Raw genomic sequence first — 15,099 nt, forward strand, 5'->3', positions numbered from 1 at the left:
TCCTCATTTAGTTAGCATGTCGTTTATATTAAGACATGTGATTGAAGACTCCAGAAATTCTAAATTAAGTGAATTACTTGTATTTAAGAAATCGACGTAGGAAACAAGAAGGATATGGTCACTGCCACCTTTTTTATAATATGGGGGTGAGGAGTGAGGATGCAGTTCACCTGCCTAGGTAACATTAGTGTTACCTGAGGTTGGCCACAGATGTGTTTGCTCCCCTGAGATCTAGGTTGGAATACAGATAAGTTTGTCTCTATTACCACACCCTTCAGAACAGAACACATTATTGCTGAACACAATTGTTATTAGGCAGAAATAGGAGCGACCACTGTGCTTTCGGGATAAAACAAAAAAGGGTTCTACCACCTATCCTATGAAGCAACAATTGTCTTTTATGACATCTATATACAACCCTCAATGAACATAAATCCTACCTGAAATCAATCACAGAAACGTTGCTACATTGGAATAAATTATTTTATCCACGGCACTATAAACATTGATATCACAAGTTAAAAACAAATCCACAGTATAATCACAATTTCTAGTACCATTAAAACTTATTAGCAGCCGATACATAGTCTTTAATACTAACATAAATATTATTACTCAATAATGAAGGCTATACATCTATAAGTTATCTCAAAACCCTACTTTCAGATGATAAAAAATACTGAGTATCATAAGCAGGGTTTGAATTATAACAGGAAGAATGATTTAGAATGAGATAGAACTTATCATACAACACTATATATTAATAACTTCACCTTTGATGTAATTGGCTGGAAATCAATGTTAATGTTGACAGACCATGACTTTAAACATACTGCCTACTCACCGTGTCAAGATTAAATAATGAAGACACTTTCCGTAAAAATCCATTGTGTGTCTTTTTCTTGCGTCTTTCAGTCATTTTGATGACCAAGTGTGCATAGCCCTCTGGTACTGTAGGCTTGTCCGTATTATACTATGTACACTGCATGCATTGTTAGTTACACTCGTGCCTTTGCTCAGCACCTTACTTGACGCTGTTCAGCATGCACCATTCTCTACCTAGAACCCACTTCTAACTTGCACCAAAACAATTTTTATGTGTAAGGCCAATTTCGGGAGGAGTCAAAGTTGCTTCACGATACATGTATCCCCACAACATAAGCCGATTATCGTGTTAGCTCGCGTTAAAATTGCACCTTATCAATCAACAGTATTCGAGCCGAGCCCTTTTTTGATAGTGATTTTTATTAGGATGTATGATATTGTTATATGTAGTTAATTGGGTGTTACCAACTGGTATTCAATGATTGGATGGTATGAATGTCAAAGCGATGAACTTTAATTAGAATGTCCGTGTTATGTACGCTATTTATCGTGCAATCTAGGATCGCTGGCCTATGTTTTATACATTAAATTCGTCAGCGAGTAACACAGCGATTTGTTACAAGCAAAACTATTACAGAAGTCGCATTAGTCTCACCTAGAATTGAAAACGCTCCCAAATTATAGAGAAATTACTAAACGTTTAAAAATAGATTAGTGTATATTATATGGCCTTACTTGCGACGAATGCGAAATAACAGCAGTGTGAATGTCAAAATTTTATGTGCAATATCATTTCACTGAATATATTCATTTACGAGCCGAGCTCTTTCAGTCGATGCAGCGTTTATACGTCATTGGCACAATTGTAAAATTTAACGGCACAAATCCACACAACGAAGTAACGTTATCGTACATATCGCTGAAAACTTGTACTATATTTTAGGTTATAAATAGTACTATGAGACGCGAAACACCAACCATCCGCCATTACCGACCACTTGTTGTATTACGGCGTTCTGTTTCGTTCACTACTATCTACCTTCGTTCGTAGACGTCACGTCATCAAAAAGTAGAAAAAACAAAACGAAATCCTCCTGCGTACGATCCATAAACACGACAAGCTTCGCGCTTTTTCCAAAAGGTGGCGTTACGCTACAGACGCATAATATTGTATCAATCGATTAAGTTCCAGTAATTATTGTAGAAATTCTTTAATCACAGCTTCGGGTTACGTACCTTTGATTTGAAGAAGCGGTATGTTGAACAGCATCTTGAATATTGTTTTTAATATATAACAGGCGAATAAACAAATCCGTGTAATTATGACTTACCTTTCTTTCCTCACCATCTCCACTGGGCGGTAATATAGTAGGCAGGGGTCCCACCTAGAATATAACAATAATGGTTATTTAATATTTTTCATATAGCTAACTTTTATTTCAAGAGTTTTTATTGATACTTGACCTTAAACGACTGATAGATGAAGGGACGGTTATTATTGGATAGGTATATTTATGTAAAAAAAACTAATGGCACCTTGTTGGAGTCTGGAGTGTCATCATTGCGATGATCCGATTTTCTGTTGTTATCCTGCAGAAAGGCATTTGAGACTGATCTGTATTCACTTTCATCTGTTGTTATCTGAAATAATTTTACGTTAGTTACTTAAATTATTATGTGAGAAAAATTATTTTAAACGGTACGTACATTTAATCGCAATGCGCTCGGTAAAAGCCGCGAACGAAATAATACCACTGAGTGCTGATGAGGCAAAACAATGCTGGCTTTGCGCGAGTAACAGAAAAATATTTTAAAAGTTTGGAGAACAATTTTTAATTAACAAATAATTTTAATGATTTGCAGACAGTTATCGCTGAAGGTAGCTTTATTGGTTGTTTCCGTAGTGTTTATTGCTAGTTTATCATTCCGTTCGACATCGATAAAACCTACGTTTAATTTATTGACTTTTATATTATAAAACAAAAAATAATTTTAATATACAATTTTGAAGTAATTTTGAAGTGGACTGTAAATCTATTTACATGATTCTACTATTTTGAATTTGAATTGTTCAGTTAGGTATATATTTTTATATAGACTGTAAGTATAGTTAGAGCTTCCAAGATAACTTGTTTTACTATTGTGAATTTGAATTGTTCAGTTAGGTATTTTTTTATGTAGACTGTAAGTATAGTTAGAGCTTCCAAGATAACTTGTTTTGTTAATCTGTATTTTAATATCATTTTTAAAAAAACCTTGCTAAGAAACTAAAAACTCATTTTGTAAAATGCACTTAGTTTTATTTGGTTGTGGGTATTAGATGGATTATCCTATGAAACATGAAAGGTAATAATCAATCGTTTCACTGTAATAATTTCCAGTGGAAAAAAAACACTACAATGTTATTTGATCAAATACACTTACTTCCCGCCGTACACCATCCGCTTCCCACTTATTAGCTATACGAATTGTCTCGGCAGTCTTCTGTTGGATTGATTTAGTGTCGTCAAGAAGTGTTAATTCATAGAATTCTTGAATATCTGAAACACAGAGATCATTTCGTATTAAATAAGTGATCTCAAATAATGAAAGTAATATTGTCAGTCATTGCACTGCTTACATTTATAATTTTACATCTTTGTATGAAGAAATAATAATTATTATTATTCATATTTAAATATCTTTGACTTTGTAGATATTACAAGTGTAGAGTGTTGGTTTACTTAATACTACTTAACACCAATTCAAAAAATAGTGGTGAAATATTTTACATTTGTCCGTAAGGTCAAAACTGTTTAAGCTGTAAATTACTTTGCATTTAATTTTAATCAGGACCTATTTCTTTTTAGTTTAACTATAAATCGTGTAAATGGTATTAAAACGATGAAAGTCATTTTTCTACAGGGGTATCGCGTGAGTCGCTCATAAGATCGATACGAACCGAAAGCCGCCCTGCGGGCAATCCAGCGACGGAATGACCACCTTACAAAATTGTATGTAAACAGGTTACAGGTAATTTGTAATTAGGACAAGGCAAAGATGGTTATCTAAATTAACTAAAGTTTATCCTTGCCTCTAAGTGTAGATACCCAAAATTACGCTACCGTAAGCATCTTCTGCGCCTATCTTTTTAACTTTGCATTTTTAATATAAAATTTTGACCCGAATATTGTCACGTCTGACGCAGTGGTTGTTATATGCATTTCATACACCATAGGTTAAAAGTATGATACCAGGTAGGATAGACATCTAAATGGGTTAGGTGTTTGTATTCTATTCTAAGTATGATGAAGAAGTTATGGCAACCACGTTACAGGAAATCATAGAGTGGAGCTATGTCAAGAAACTTTTTATTTACATAACAGTAAAGTAGTCGCTTTAGTCGTTAAATAGAACTAGAATCCTACTAGAACTTGATAATAGAGTGAGCATTGCCTCCTCTGAGTTAGAAAGCAAGTATTTATAAGGTTTTCTAATTTGTTTTACTGTTAGAAAGTTGACACAGTTTGAACTGTACGCTGAACTACTCAAAAGCTGATATTGAAACATGCGGGTGGAAGTTAGTGAGAATATGTTATTAGACATAATTCACATGATCCGTGTTATTTTGATCTTAAACTTAAATAACATTATTAAATAAATAAACAAGTTAGATTTAATGGTTTTGCATACGATAAGTTATCTAGTACCAATAAATTTAACCTCGTTTGATATTATGCAGAAGATCAGTATAATTATAAATATAGTATTCTAATAACAGTTTTATTATGAAACTATTATAGAGCTTATAATATCACATTAGCAACCGTCAACAGGTACCTAGCAAATTGTAATTTAGGTATTTTTCAACACAAAGAGAAAAAGTTTAATGGAACAAAAGCGAACCAGCGGTATTTATAGTTATCGATTATTCGTGCGCCACAGTACCTACCTACCTTTAGCGTATTGTATTCCGTTGAACGGTTTAAACTGTCTATCGACTGCTACTCTACCTAGGTTGCAGACTTACACTGCAATAATGAATTACTGTGTCATGTCACGTCAGGTCATTCTAGGTTAAATGCAACTTTTTATAGTAGTTGCCATGTCATACTTAGATTAGACGCTAAGTTAAGTTAACAGTTACATTCCCTCTACATATAATTGCGTATAGGGAAGTAATAAGTAGAGATATACCCATAGAGAAGTGCTATTTTTACGTACCCTAATATTTTACTGTATCTTTTAGTTTCAATTATTTTTTATATTATTACGACGAATAATAATTACATCGGTGTAATAATAAATTCTTGGACTACTATGAGATTACTCCAAAACTTAATAAATACCCCAAAAAGCAACCCAAGTTATGGGTACAAGACTTCTTTTGAAATTCGGGGTAATGAGCAGGATAAGCAAAATAGTTGTAACCATTCTAGGGCAATTTCTCTGCAATAACTGTAATTGTGTTTTTCTACGGACATAGTTCACACATAGTATCTACTTATCAATCTTACAAAACAGGTTTGTTAGAAGTTGCATTTACTGACAGTAAAAAGTTGGTTTTCTATTATGATCAATTTCTCTGCTTATCCCTAAACAGCTACAAAACCGTTATTGACTTGGTTAAAATTACAAATATATTCGTTGTTATCTGATTTTAAGAAGTTCTTTAGTATATGGAATACATTATAATTGTATAATATTTAAAGATTTTGAAGAATTATGAAGTACCTCATATTCTCGTGAATTGCTTGCTAGATTTAGTAAATGGCCGGCCTGGCATTTCCTATAGCCTATAGCTGTAACTCTAATCGATCGTAGCTGATAGGCTGCAATCAACTTCGCAATTCTCGAAATATTTTTCGTCAAGTTAAAACGGCATTCGGACAACGTTCAGTATTGATTAAAACGCAGGTATTCAAGTGAAGATTGTTCAGTTGCAGTTATGTAAATGTCAAAACTGGTTCAACAGACGCGAATTATGTCAGCAACATCAGACCAACGGCAGTATACCCGGTGACCCGTATCTTCACATCTGGGTCAAACGAACCATCCTACTACGAATCACAGTATTTTGTGAACGCACACCTAGTTTCACATTCTGATCGTCGGCAATCAAAACAAACTTAATTTGGATCATACGTGTCAGGTGTCAGATAGGTTCAGATTGGAGATTCGGTGGAGTCATCGCTTGGATCAATTACATAACTTGTTTCTGGTATGACGTAATGGCGATCTCCATTAATGATATGGTTATCTGTTAGTACCTATATTTATTTTGAGATTTTCCTTACAACCATTGATTTAACTAAATAAACGGTTGTATTTGGAATCTTTTTGAACTTATGTAATGAATCTGCAATGGTAATATTAGTAATAATTTTGAGTCGTGAGTCATTGTGTCTATCACAGAATAGGCTAATATCATAATATTAGTTAGATATCTATCAAGCATTTACCATTGTATCTAATTGAAAACGCAAGGTGCATTCAAGTGCTGCAATAAGATTTATTTATGGCTTTAGTTTTGCTGTTTCAAATTTAAAGGAGAATCAGTTATATGTTTTTGAAAACATTTTTCTCGCTTTTGACAAGGTATTTCTTGCGAGTAAGAGGTAGAAAGGTATTTATTGTAAGGAGTTTCTTAGTTCGTTGGATTTTTGTTACTTAAGCTTGTAAAAAATAATAATTCTTTACACTAATTTTCTTTAAAATAGGAGTCAAACGCCGCTTGCTACCAAAGCATAGAATCCGTATCGTACACAGTTTTTCTTTGTACAGGATTGTCGTATGCAACTACGGCTTTAAAGCTTTTTCATATTTTTGTATCCTTCCTTTTGTGCACTTTATTAAATATACGAAAAGGAGGATAAGGAGGTTATGATAATGGTTCAATTTAAATAAGTATCGGAAAAAATCTACAAAAAAATGTGTAAGTATACCAATAACAGTACCTACTTAGTTGTTGTAGCTCTAAAATACCTCATGAAATTTAAAATATATTATTATTTTCTCTATCTACCTATATGTTCCTCTAAATTAGCTAACTGTTGTTGGTTTTGATAAATATTTTAAATGATTGTATCTAACTAGGTTTAATCGTTATCATAGCGAGTAACCAACAACTAGAAATAAACTCTTTAAATATTCCGATGTTCATTTATAGTCCTTGAATTATACGTTCCGGGCGGAACAGACAAACGATCACAATAAAATCAAAGGTAAGTTTTGTTTGTCCGCTGTTCAATGCATCTGGCTAAATATAATGTGTATCACGGTAGCAGTGTCGTGGTCAAGCAGATTCAAGAGCGCTAGTGACGTACGGTGCGGTCACGCGCGTTTTAGTGTACGATATTTATAGCTACCAGCATGATGAACTGAATCCCTTTAACCGTTTGACTATCGGAAGGCTATTGAAGACAGTCTTCGCTGGATTTAGATTAGTCTTGTTATTTAACAGATACCTACTGGAAAAGCGAGAAGAGAAGCAAATCAATGATTTGCAACTGCCGCATGATGTTTGTTTGTATTTTTTTCTGAAATTGAAGTGGTAAAGAGGCACTCAATCATTCTAATGCTCTGTCATGACATCTGCAATCAAACCCCAATAGGATAGGAGTTCCATCCAGGGTCGTTACTACCTTTGCGACTAAGTTGTAACGGTTAACCGTTATTAAATAAATAAAAAATCGTTTTAATTAGGACCTTCACTTATTTTTCATGGAGAGATATCATAATTTAAATAATAAAACTATTCCATCTACAACTTCCTAAGAACACCTATTTTCAAAACATTAAAGGCCTGTAGAACTGTAAGCATAGCTTAATAGTGAAATATGAAAGTAAAAATTGGAAAATATGGGAATTGGAACATTGACAGTGAGCTAGAGGTACAAAGTTCATGCAATTAGTCACTCAGAAACAACCACAGCTCTGCCCTGGTTTTAGTTTTTCAACAAACACTTCACTATTTTTATTTTTGCATCACGTATCTTACTGCACATGTGATTTCATGTCTTTATATTGTAACTATATTTTGTTCGTCTTTCTAATTTTCTAGAATTATTTTTAAGTAAACTGGTAGTATATATAATTAATAAATATATATAGTATTTAGTTTTAATTTGGCTTCCGTACCCAAAGAGAAAATTAGTAGTAGTAGTAGTCTCTCCGTCTTTTGCTCTATCTTTTGATTTTTTACAGAGTAGGTTACCTATTACTATAGCTGCTATAAAAATAAATTACCTATTCAAATAAAAAAAATATAAATAATCCGAAATTCCCATTCAAAGAACGTAGGTACATACCAACTTCTAAAGCTGTTAAAATTTAAAAAATTGGTAGTACGAAACCCCTGTGCGAGTTTGGCTCTCATACTTTGGCGGTCTTTTGCTGTTTCGTTATTCGTTAACTGACAATTTGAAATTAAAAACATCTTATAGGTACATTACATAAAATAAACTACTTTTATTTTATCTTTGATCTAAAATTAGACTCTATTAGTTAACCCCCAAACAGCTAAGCACTTTTAATTATTTTTTTTGCTTATGAGGAAGCAAATACTGGGATCATGTTTCTTGTCATATGAGGAATTACAATGTTGGTAGTTAGACGAACTAAAGCGTACTTAAGGCATTACTGGGGTTTCATTATCTCAAACAATGGCAAAGGGGTAACATAAACACGCGTTCAGTAGTGTAGTACAAGTAACTAATATAAATAGATTTCGTAAATAAGTGTGTACATAGACTTAGTTCTTATATCTTTGCATAATTTAAAAAAAATACCTGTCAGTGGTTGCAAAGTAACTGCAATTGTCTAAGGTAAACATTATTTTTTTAAAGACAAAACATAAAATAAGTTTTTAAATAAAAGTAAAGTAAGATTTAGACTACTTTTTACCGTAAACCATATTAATAGAATATGAATAGAAAAATCATGCAAAGAGGTAGGTATACCTAATGCATACTATAATATAATTATTTATAGTTGAAAATAATTTAAAAATCTAATTTTCTAAATTGATACTTATGTATTATTATTATATGACAGTATAGAATTAGCGTACCATATTCTCAGAATACTAATTCAAGTTTCTTAATATGTTTCGAAATTTAACTTGAACTTATTTTCATCCAGCGATCTTATCTTTCCAGAGGGGAAATGGAATCTCTTTTACTGGCATATCAGTAACATCCTAGGCAGAACAGTTATTACGTAACAATAAGCGAGATAGCCAGACGAAGTTATTATCTACAGGGAGATACATTTCAGTAGGCATATCAATTTTTCCTTAACTTGATTCAGTATCTCTTGCGGTCCTATTTTTCTTCATAGTTATTACTTACATAACATTAAAACGAAAACGAAATTTAATATATATTTGTCTATTTCAATAAAATAACAGTCCATTCTACTCAATAATAAATTAACAGCATTTATATTTTTCCTGGGTACCTCTGTATAATTTCAAGATTAAGCTACGAGTAGCTACGGGCTGGCTTAAGCGTCCTTTTGACAGATCCCAATAAAGTACCGTCACATTAAGAAACTTGGCACTCATAATACGATACTATAATTTTGTAACTTAGGTACACGATTACGGTCTTAAAGAATTTTCTGCAGTTTTTATTTGCGTGAAGGTAAAATTTGCCCTAAGCTCTAAAATTAGAATTTAAAAATGTGGTTTTACGCTTAGCCACAAATTATAGGGTTTGGTAGTAAAGGTTGGGAAACGCATATGGGCGTCAGAATTTATTAATAAGTATGAAAAACATACCAAGAAGAGCCTGGAATAGTCGTGACTTGAAAATCCTGATGACTCTCTCGATCGCAAGACGAAGTTGTCGGTCCTGTGGCTTCACTAGTTTACTGTGGTAATCTTCCAGCAGTTCCAATGCTCGATGCGCTTCTGCAATAGAATACACAAAAAATTACATATTTACGTACCTTATCGTTTTTATTAAATATGGTTGCCTTTCCGTTAGAGATGTGCGAGGTAGCTATTCTAATAAACGGATTGTCTGTCAAATCCACCAACGAGATTGCTTGATTTCATTTATTTAAATAGAATTTAATTTAAATCAAAAAAGTCTATTGCTGGATTTAATAAACTTTATAACTTAGCTACCTCGCATGTGACGGGAAGACACCCAGAGGCAGGACATTTATCGTTAACGAAAAGCTATAAGAGGTCCAAGATACTCAAATCTCAAATTAAACCACTCGACTTACTATTTGTATTTTTTTACAAACAATCAAACAGTGAGATTGTATAAGATAAATAAATAAATATATAAATCATGACAAAAAATAACATCATTTATTCGAAGTTCATTTATTGTTAATTTATGTACTCAATATAAACACCCGTTTTTTAAACGAAAGTCATAGGTACAAAGATAAGACTTTTGGGAAGCTCATTTTTCATAAAACTGACACGAAAAAGTTCACGGCGAAAGTGGTCACCGCCGCCTGTGGACATTTCCGAGGGGAATCGTCGGTGCATCGCCCGCTTTGAAGAAAGCTTTAAGCTTTTATGTATCTTGCAGACTTCATGTCATAGCGCTCTGGGAATTCTTCAAAGGAAAGTTTATTTCACTTTTGCACTTGCAAAAAGACACTATAAGTATTCAATGTGAAAAGGACGTAAACAAGAGATACAGATTTCTCAATATTGAACTAGGTAAGTACTATCGCCTTTTTAAGAGTTCAGTAGCCAAGTGGAGACAAGAATACCTTTATGATTGTTTCTGGTCGTCCGTCCAGATGGACGACAACGTTGGTACAGATGTACCAGCATTACAACAATTTTGTTTGAGACTCGTAGGTAAGTACTAAGTAGGTATGTTGATATGTTCTCGTTTAAGAGTTTAAAAGATATGTCCGTCTGGCGGGAAAATCCGGATGAAGATGATCATTTATGGAGTTCGTTAAATTAAATGACAAGCTGGATTTATGTGGTAGAACCTTTGTGGTTTGCCTCCAGATAGGTACACCACCACGCTGCCTAATATCAGCAGTGTTAAGTACTTTAAAAGGGTGTGATAAGGGAGAAATCTGAAGCGATTGTATTTAGTCCTCAGAGGTAGCAATGCATTAATAACGGATTTCAGGACTCTCATCTTATCTGGGATTGATTAAAGGGCAAGGAAAATATCCAAGGGCGGAAGTAGCAACTTACCATCAGGTGGACTGTCTGCGGGTTTGCTACATCTATATTTACAAAGTCTTTCGTCTTCAGATCTCTTTTACAATTGTAAATTAATTTTCACTATCAACGGAAGTAATAATCTTGTTTGACAACATAAACGAATACGGAATACGGCTAAAAGTCTTGCCGCGTCTTTATTTCTGGATGGGAATGTTAACGTTATATTAATGTACTATTTTTAATAGAACAACATATTTTTAATTTATTGTCAGATATTATGTTGACCTACACAATTTATTTTGCCTGATTGTCATTGTACGTAACAAAGCAATTAACTCGTGACCATGGAACTGCTGTTAAAATGCTTAGTTACTCCTCATTTATACATAAGTATCTAAACATATACCTATGTATTACAGTTAATAACATACTTTATGGAAAATAATTTATATCATGGCTAATAAGTTGTCTCATTGTCTGTAAAAGTAAGTTGATATGTATGTACCTATATACCTGTTATAGTATATGGTCTCAGATAAAATAGTAGATGGTACGTAAATGGCGGGTAAAACACAGCTTTTGTAATCCCTAGATTTCGCTATCTGAACTATCTTCGTAATTAGAAGGAGCATCAAATTTGGGACAACCCAGTTCTAGACTGAACTGCCCTTACTGTACAAAAGTCTAAAATCTATGATACACATATTGTACTACATAGACATCCGGCGTTGTTGGGATTTGAGAACTTTTTTGTAAGGTGTACGAAATATTTCATGAAAAGTTTACTGTCACTTTTTAACGGATTTCAAAAAAGAAGGAGCTCAATTCGACCGTATGACCGTATGACCTACTATGTTTTTTTTCTTAAAAAGCTTTTCCTGAAAAATGAACATACACAAAGTGAGTATAGTTGCGGATTTATAAATAAGTTTACTATTATCTTTACTGCTTTAAGCAACGATTTCGCACTATTAGGTGATTAATTACGTTTAGTTTCACAGAAAAAATAATACCGAGCGCGTTTAATAACCTTTTCTGAAGTAGAGACTTTATAAAGACGAAAGGGGTTATAAATGGTAAAAATAGCAACTTAAATTATTATTTTTGGCCTAAATTTATAGACAGGCCACATAAACGTTTGTGTTTACATAATGTACGCATGAAAGGGTTAATGTAGAGGGTTTTTTATATCGTTTGTATCCTGAAAAGGGTAAAAGAGGGATAGGTTATTAGAGTTTGGTATTTTCTGGGACACAAATACGATAACATTTACTTAAATACCAACGAATAAAAAGTTAGTACTGCTAGTCAAATCCTGGCAAATAAATATAGTAATAATAGTCTGTAGCTAAACAAAATTCACTGTAGTTATGTAAAGAGGCATGTTAAGTGTTTTCTACGAGAACCTCACGAGACATTTAGTTTCATTGATTAACGTGCGTGTAATTGTAGTAGATACGTAGTGTAACTTGGTAAGATTACATACAAGTTATCTAATAATTTCGCGTGCTGTTGAACTAATCAGGTTCATTGACCTTACATTTATTTAGTTATTATTTTTCTGATTTCTGCAATATTTACATATTTTGACTTAATATTTAACTAAAAATTAACTAATTATCACAATAATTAATTATCTAAATAATAGTAACTTTTTATGGCTCTATTTATACGTAAAATAATAATTATGTTTTCCATTTATCTGCCTTGTTGAATAAAAAATGAATTATTAGTATTTTTCCATATAAAAACATTTAGTTCTGTGTAGTCTTAAAAGAAATTAAGGGCACGAACTTAGTGCCCGGCAACCATCTAATAGGCAACAACAAAAGGGTGCCAAAGCCAGCCCTCCTCATGCACGTAGTTCATAATAGTCGATACGAGTACAACAAACATGTCGTGTCTTACAAAATTACACAATATTGGTGTCCAATATTACCTTGCTTACGAACTGGCATCACGGTACCGCCCCCTAACGTAATTTTCTAACACTAATAAAATATATATTATGGGAAACAAAATTAAAAATGTTTTACAGTGTCAACAATACGATAGTCTTCATTTCACATTTATAATCACAGTCGAGTACATTTTTGAACGACACATATGGTCGCACAACAAAAACATTAAATTGTAACACAACGCACTACGTGATATGCGGTAGTAATACCTCTTGCGAGGGCAGTCTGTAGACTACTGTGCGCATTGGGATTGGTCGATTTTCATCGTGACGTCAGAGGGTGGAATCATAGACAATGGAGATCTGCAAGGGTAGCGCAGAGAAACATAAGGGTGGCGAGCTCTACACTGTGTTTGGTGTTCCCATTGTTCTAAACAGCCTCTGTCAGTTTGATCGCATTATCAGACTCACTTTCATTCAGATATAACTCATTAAATAAAAATGTTTAGTATTTTCATTTTCACGTTTACTTAAATAAATATATCCATAAGTATGTACCGTATATTTTTTTGTTTACGGGGGGGAAACCTTCAAAAGGTACCCGACGACGTGGGAGCGACGCACGTTATGTGGGAGTTTTACCGCACTAAAATAAGAGAACTCTGGAATCTCCGTCGGAACACAACCGGAGTCCTCCAAGCGTGATGCCCCGATCGGGCTCTGCCCTTGGGGAAGCAATTTTCGCTCCTCTCACAACATGTGGTGTTTACGTCAGGTAGGGACCACACATACCGTCGTCCTTCCCGGGGTTGCTAGACAGTTCGAGCTCCCACTCTTGCCGCCTGCAACCCCGGAAGCCCCCTTTTAGTCGCCTCTTACGACAGGCAGGGGATACCGTAGCCCTATTCTAGTCCCGCGACTACAGGGACACATAAGTATGTACCTATGTTTACTTCTTTTTTACTGTCATAGTGTTATTAAGAATTATTAAGAAAGATGGGATTTTATGAGATTCTTTAAAGAATGGAAACCTTCACGTCAGTCAATAACCTATTGTCTTATTATATATTGATTTTCAAATACCCGCATGATGCTTAAAGGTTTCACCCTTTCAACCGATGATTTTACAACAATGCTATGCAATGCTAGTTATGTGCCATGGATATCGAGTTGCGTAACCATAACCAAAAGTAACGGTTATCTATACTAATATTATAAAGAGGAAAACTTTGTTTGTTTGATTGATTGTAATGAATAGGCTCAAAAACTACTGGACCGATTTTAAAAAGTCTTTCACCATTCGAAAGCTACATTATCCACGAGCTATATTTATACATTTTCAGCACATAAAGGAAGAAATTATACCTAACAGAAATGAACGGATAAGCCAAATAAACTCTTTTGTTGTGATTGTTTTTCTTATCACGTAGTAGTTACGTTAGTTACTTTCTATACGTAGCATTTTATGAAAAAATACCATATATGAATTTCCATTAAGATTTAAGGCGGTAGAACTCTGTTGTCGACTTTGGCGGCACCATCGCCACACCTACTTCTGCCTAATAAGGGAGTGTTAGGTGCTGCTGTGTTGTGGTTTGAAAAGTGTGGTAAAGGAGACATACTTTTCCAAGGCATTGTAGCTTAGTTCTCAGGGGAACCCGGTGCATCTGTGGCCAATTTCAAGTAGGAATGTAACCTTATCTAGGATTAATTACAGATGTCCATAGCCACACACTGTCAGGTGGACTGCATGCTCTATATTATAAAAATATCGTTATGGTGAAGGTAATAAAAAATATTAAACTAACTTTTTTAAACATTGCGTAAGAATCCGATAAAAGGTAAGAAGGTACTTATATATAATATTTGCCCTTCTTGCAAAGTCCTTTTTGTTTAAAAATTCATGAAACGTTATACATAGCATACAAAAGATATACTGATATCATTAGCACCAAATATTATAAGTATTACAGTTAATAAATAGACTATTAACATATTTTCTGTAATAAATTGAAATAAATTATTTATTTGTGTAATCTTAAAAGAATGCTATTATAATTAGGTACAGCTCCAGTTCCAGTACAGGCTCCGTTTACAGTTATATTCATGCAAATAATTGCAAATAATGCTCGTCCTCTATCGAGTTTTCTTTATACAATCAATCTGTCGATTCGACGTATTACGAACATTCCGTAGTCCGACTTTACCGCTGGCCGACTCCACACAATAAAGTTGTGTT

General features: G+C 33.7%; 1 protein-coding gene across 16 annotated transcripts in view; it reads right to left on the bottom strand.

The window, feature by feature from the left end:
- dlg1 (MAGUK family member discs large 1) overlaps positions 1-13,151 on the bottom strand; it is a 30,964-nt gene extending 17,813 nt beyond the window's left edge. For 4 of the 16 annotated variants that reach the window (XM_073083015.1, XM_073083017.1, XM_073083016.1 and 1 more), the window contains exons 1-5: positions 12,900-13,151; positions 9,587-9,718; positions 3,250-3,365; positions 2,362-2,466; positions 2,157-2,210 (exon numbers count right to left, since the gene is read on the bottom strand). In XM_073083015.1, the coding sequence (XP_072939116.1) occupies positions 2,157-2,210; positions 2,362-2,466; positions 3,250-3,365; positions 9,587-9,718; positions 12,900-12,918 (426 nt within the window). In that variant the 5' untranslated portion in view covers positions 12,919-13,151. Of the gene's footprint in view, positions 1-844; positions 1,060-1,480; positions 1,859-2,156; positions 2,211-2,361; positions 2,467-3,249; positions 3,366-9,586; positions 9,719-12,899 lie in introns of those variants that run through there. The other 12 variants (XM_073083021.1, XM_073083030.1, XM_073083022.1 and 9 more) reach the window with 7 other exon arrangements.
- Positions 13,152-15,099: the final 1,948 nt, after the last annotated feature.

This window comes from Epargyreus clarus, unplaced genomic scaffold (assembly GCF_041222505.1).
Source record: "Epargyreus clarus isolate Ecla_fem2 unplaced genomic scaffold, WU_Ecla_fem_2.2 ptg000018l, whole genome shotgun sequence".
In the NCBI taxonomy this organism is placed as follows: domain Eukaryota; kingdom Metazoa; phylum Arthropoda; class Insecta; order Lepidoptera; family Hesperiidae; genus Epargyreus; species Epargyreus clarus.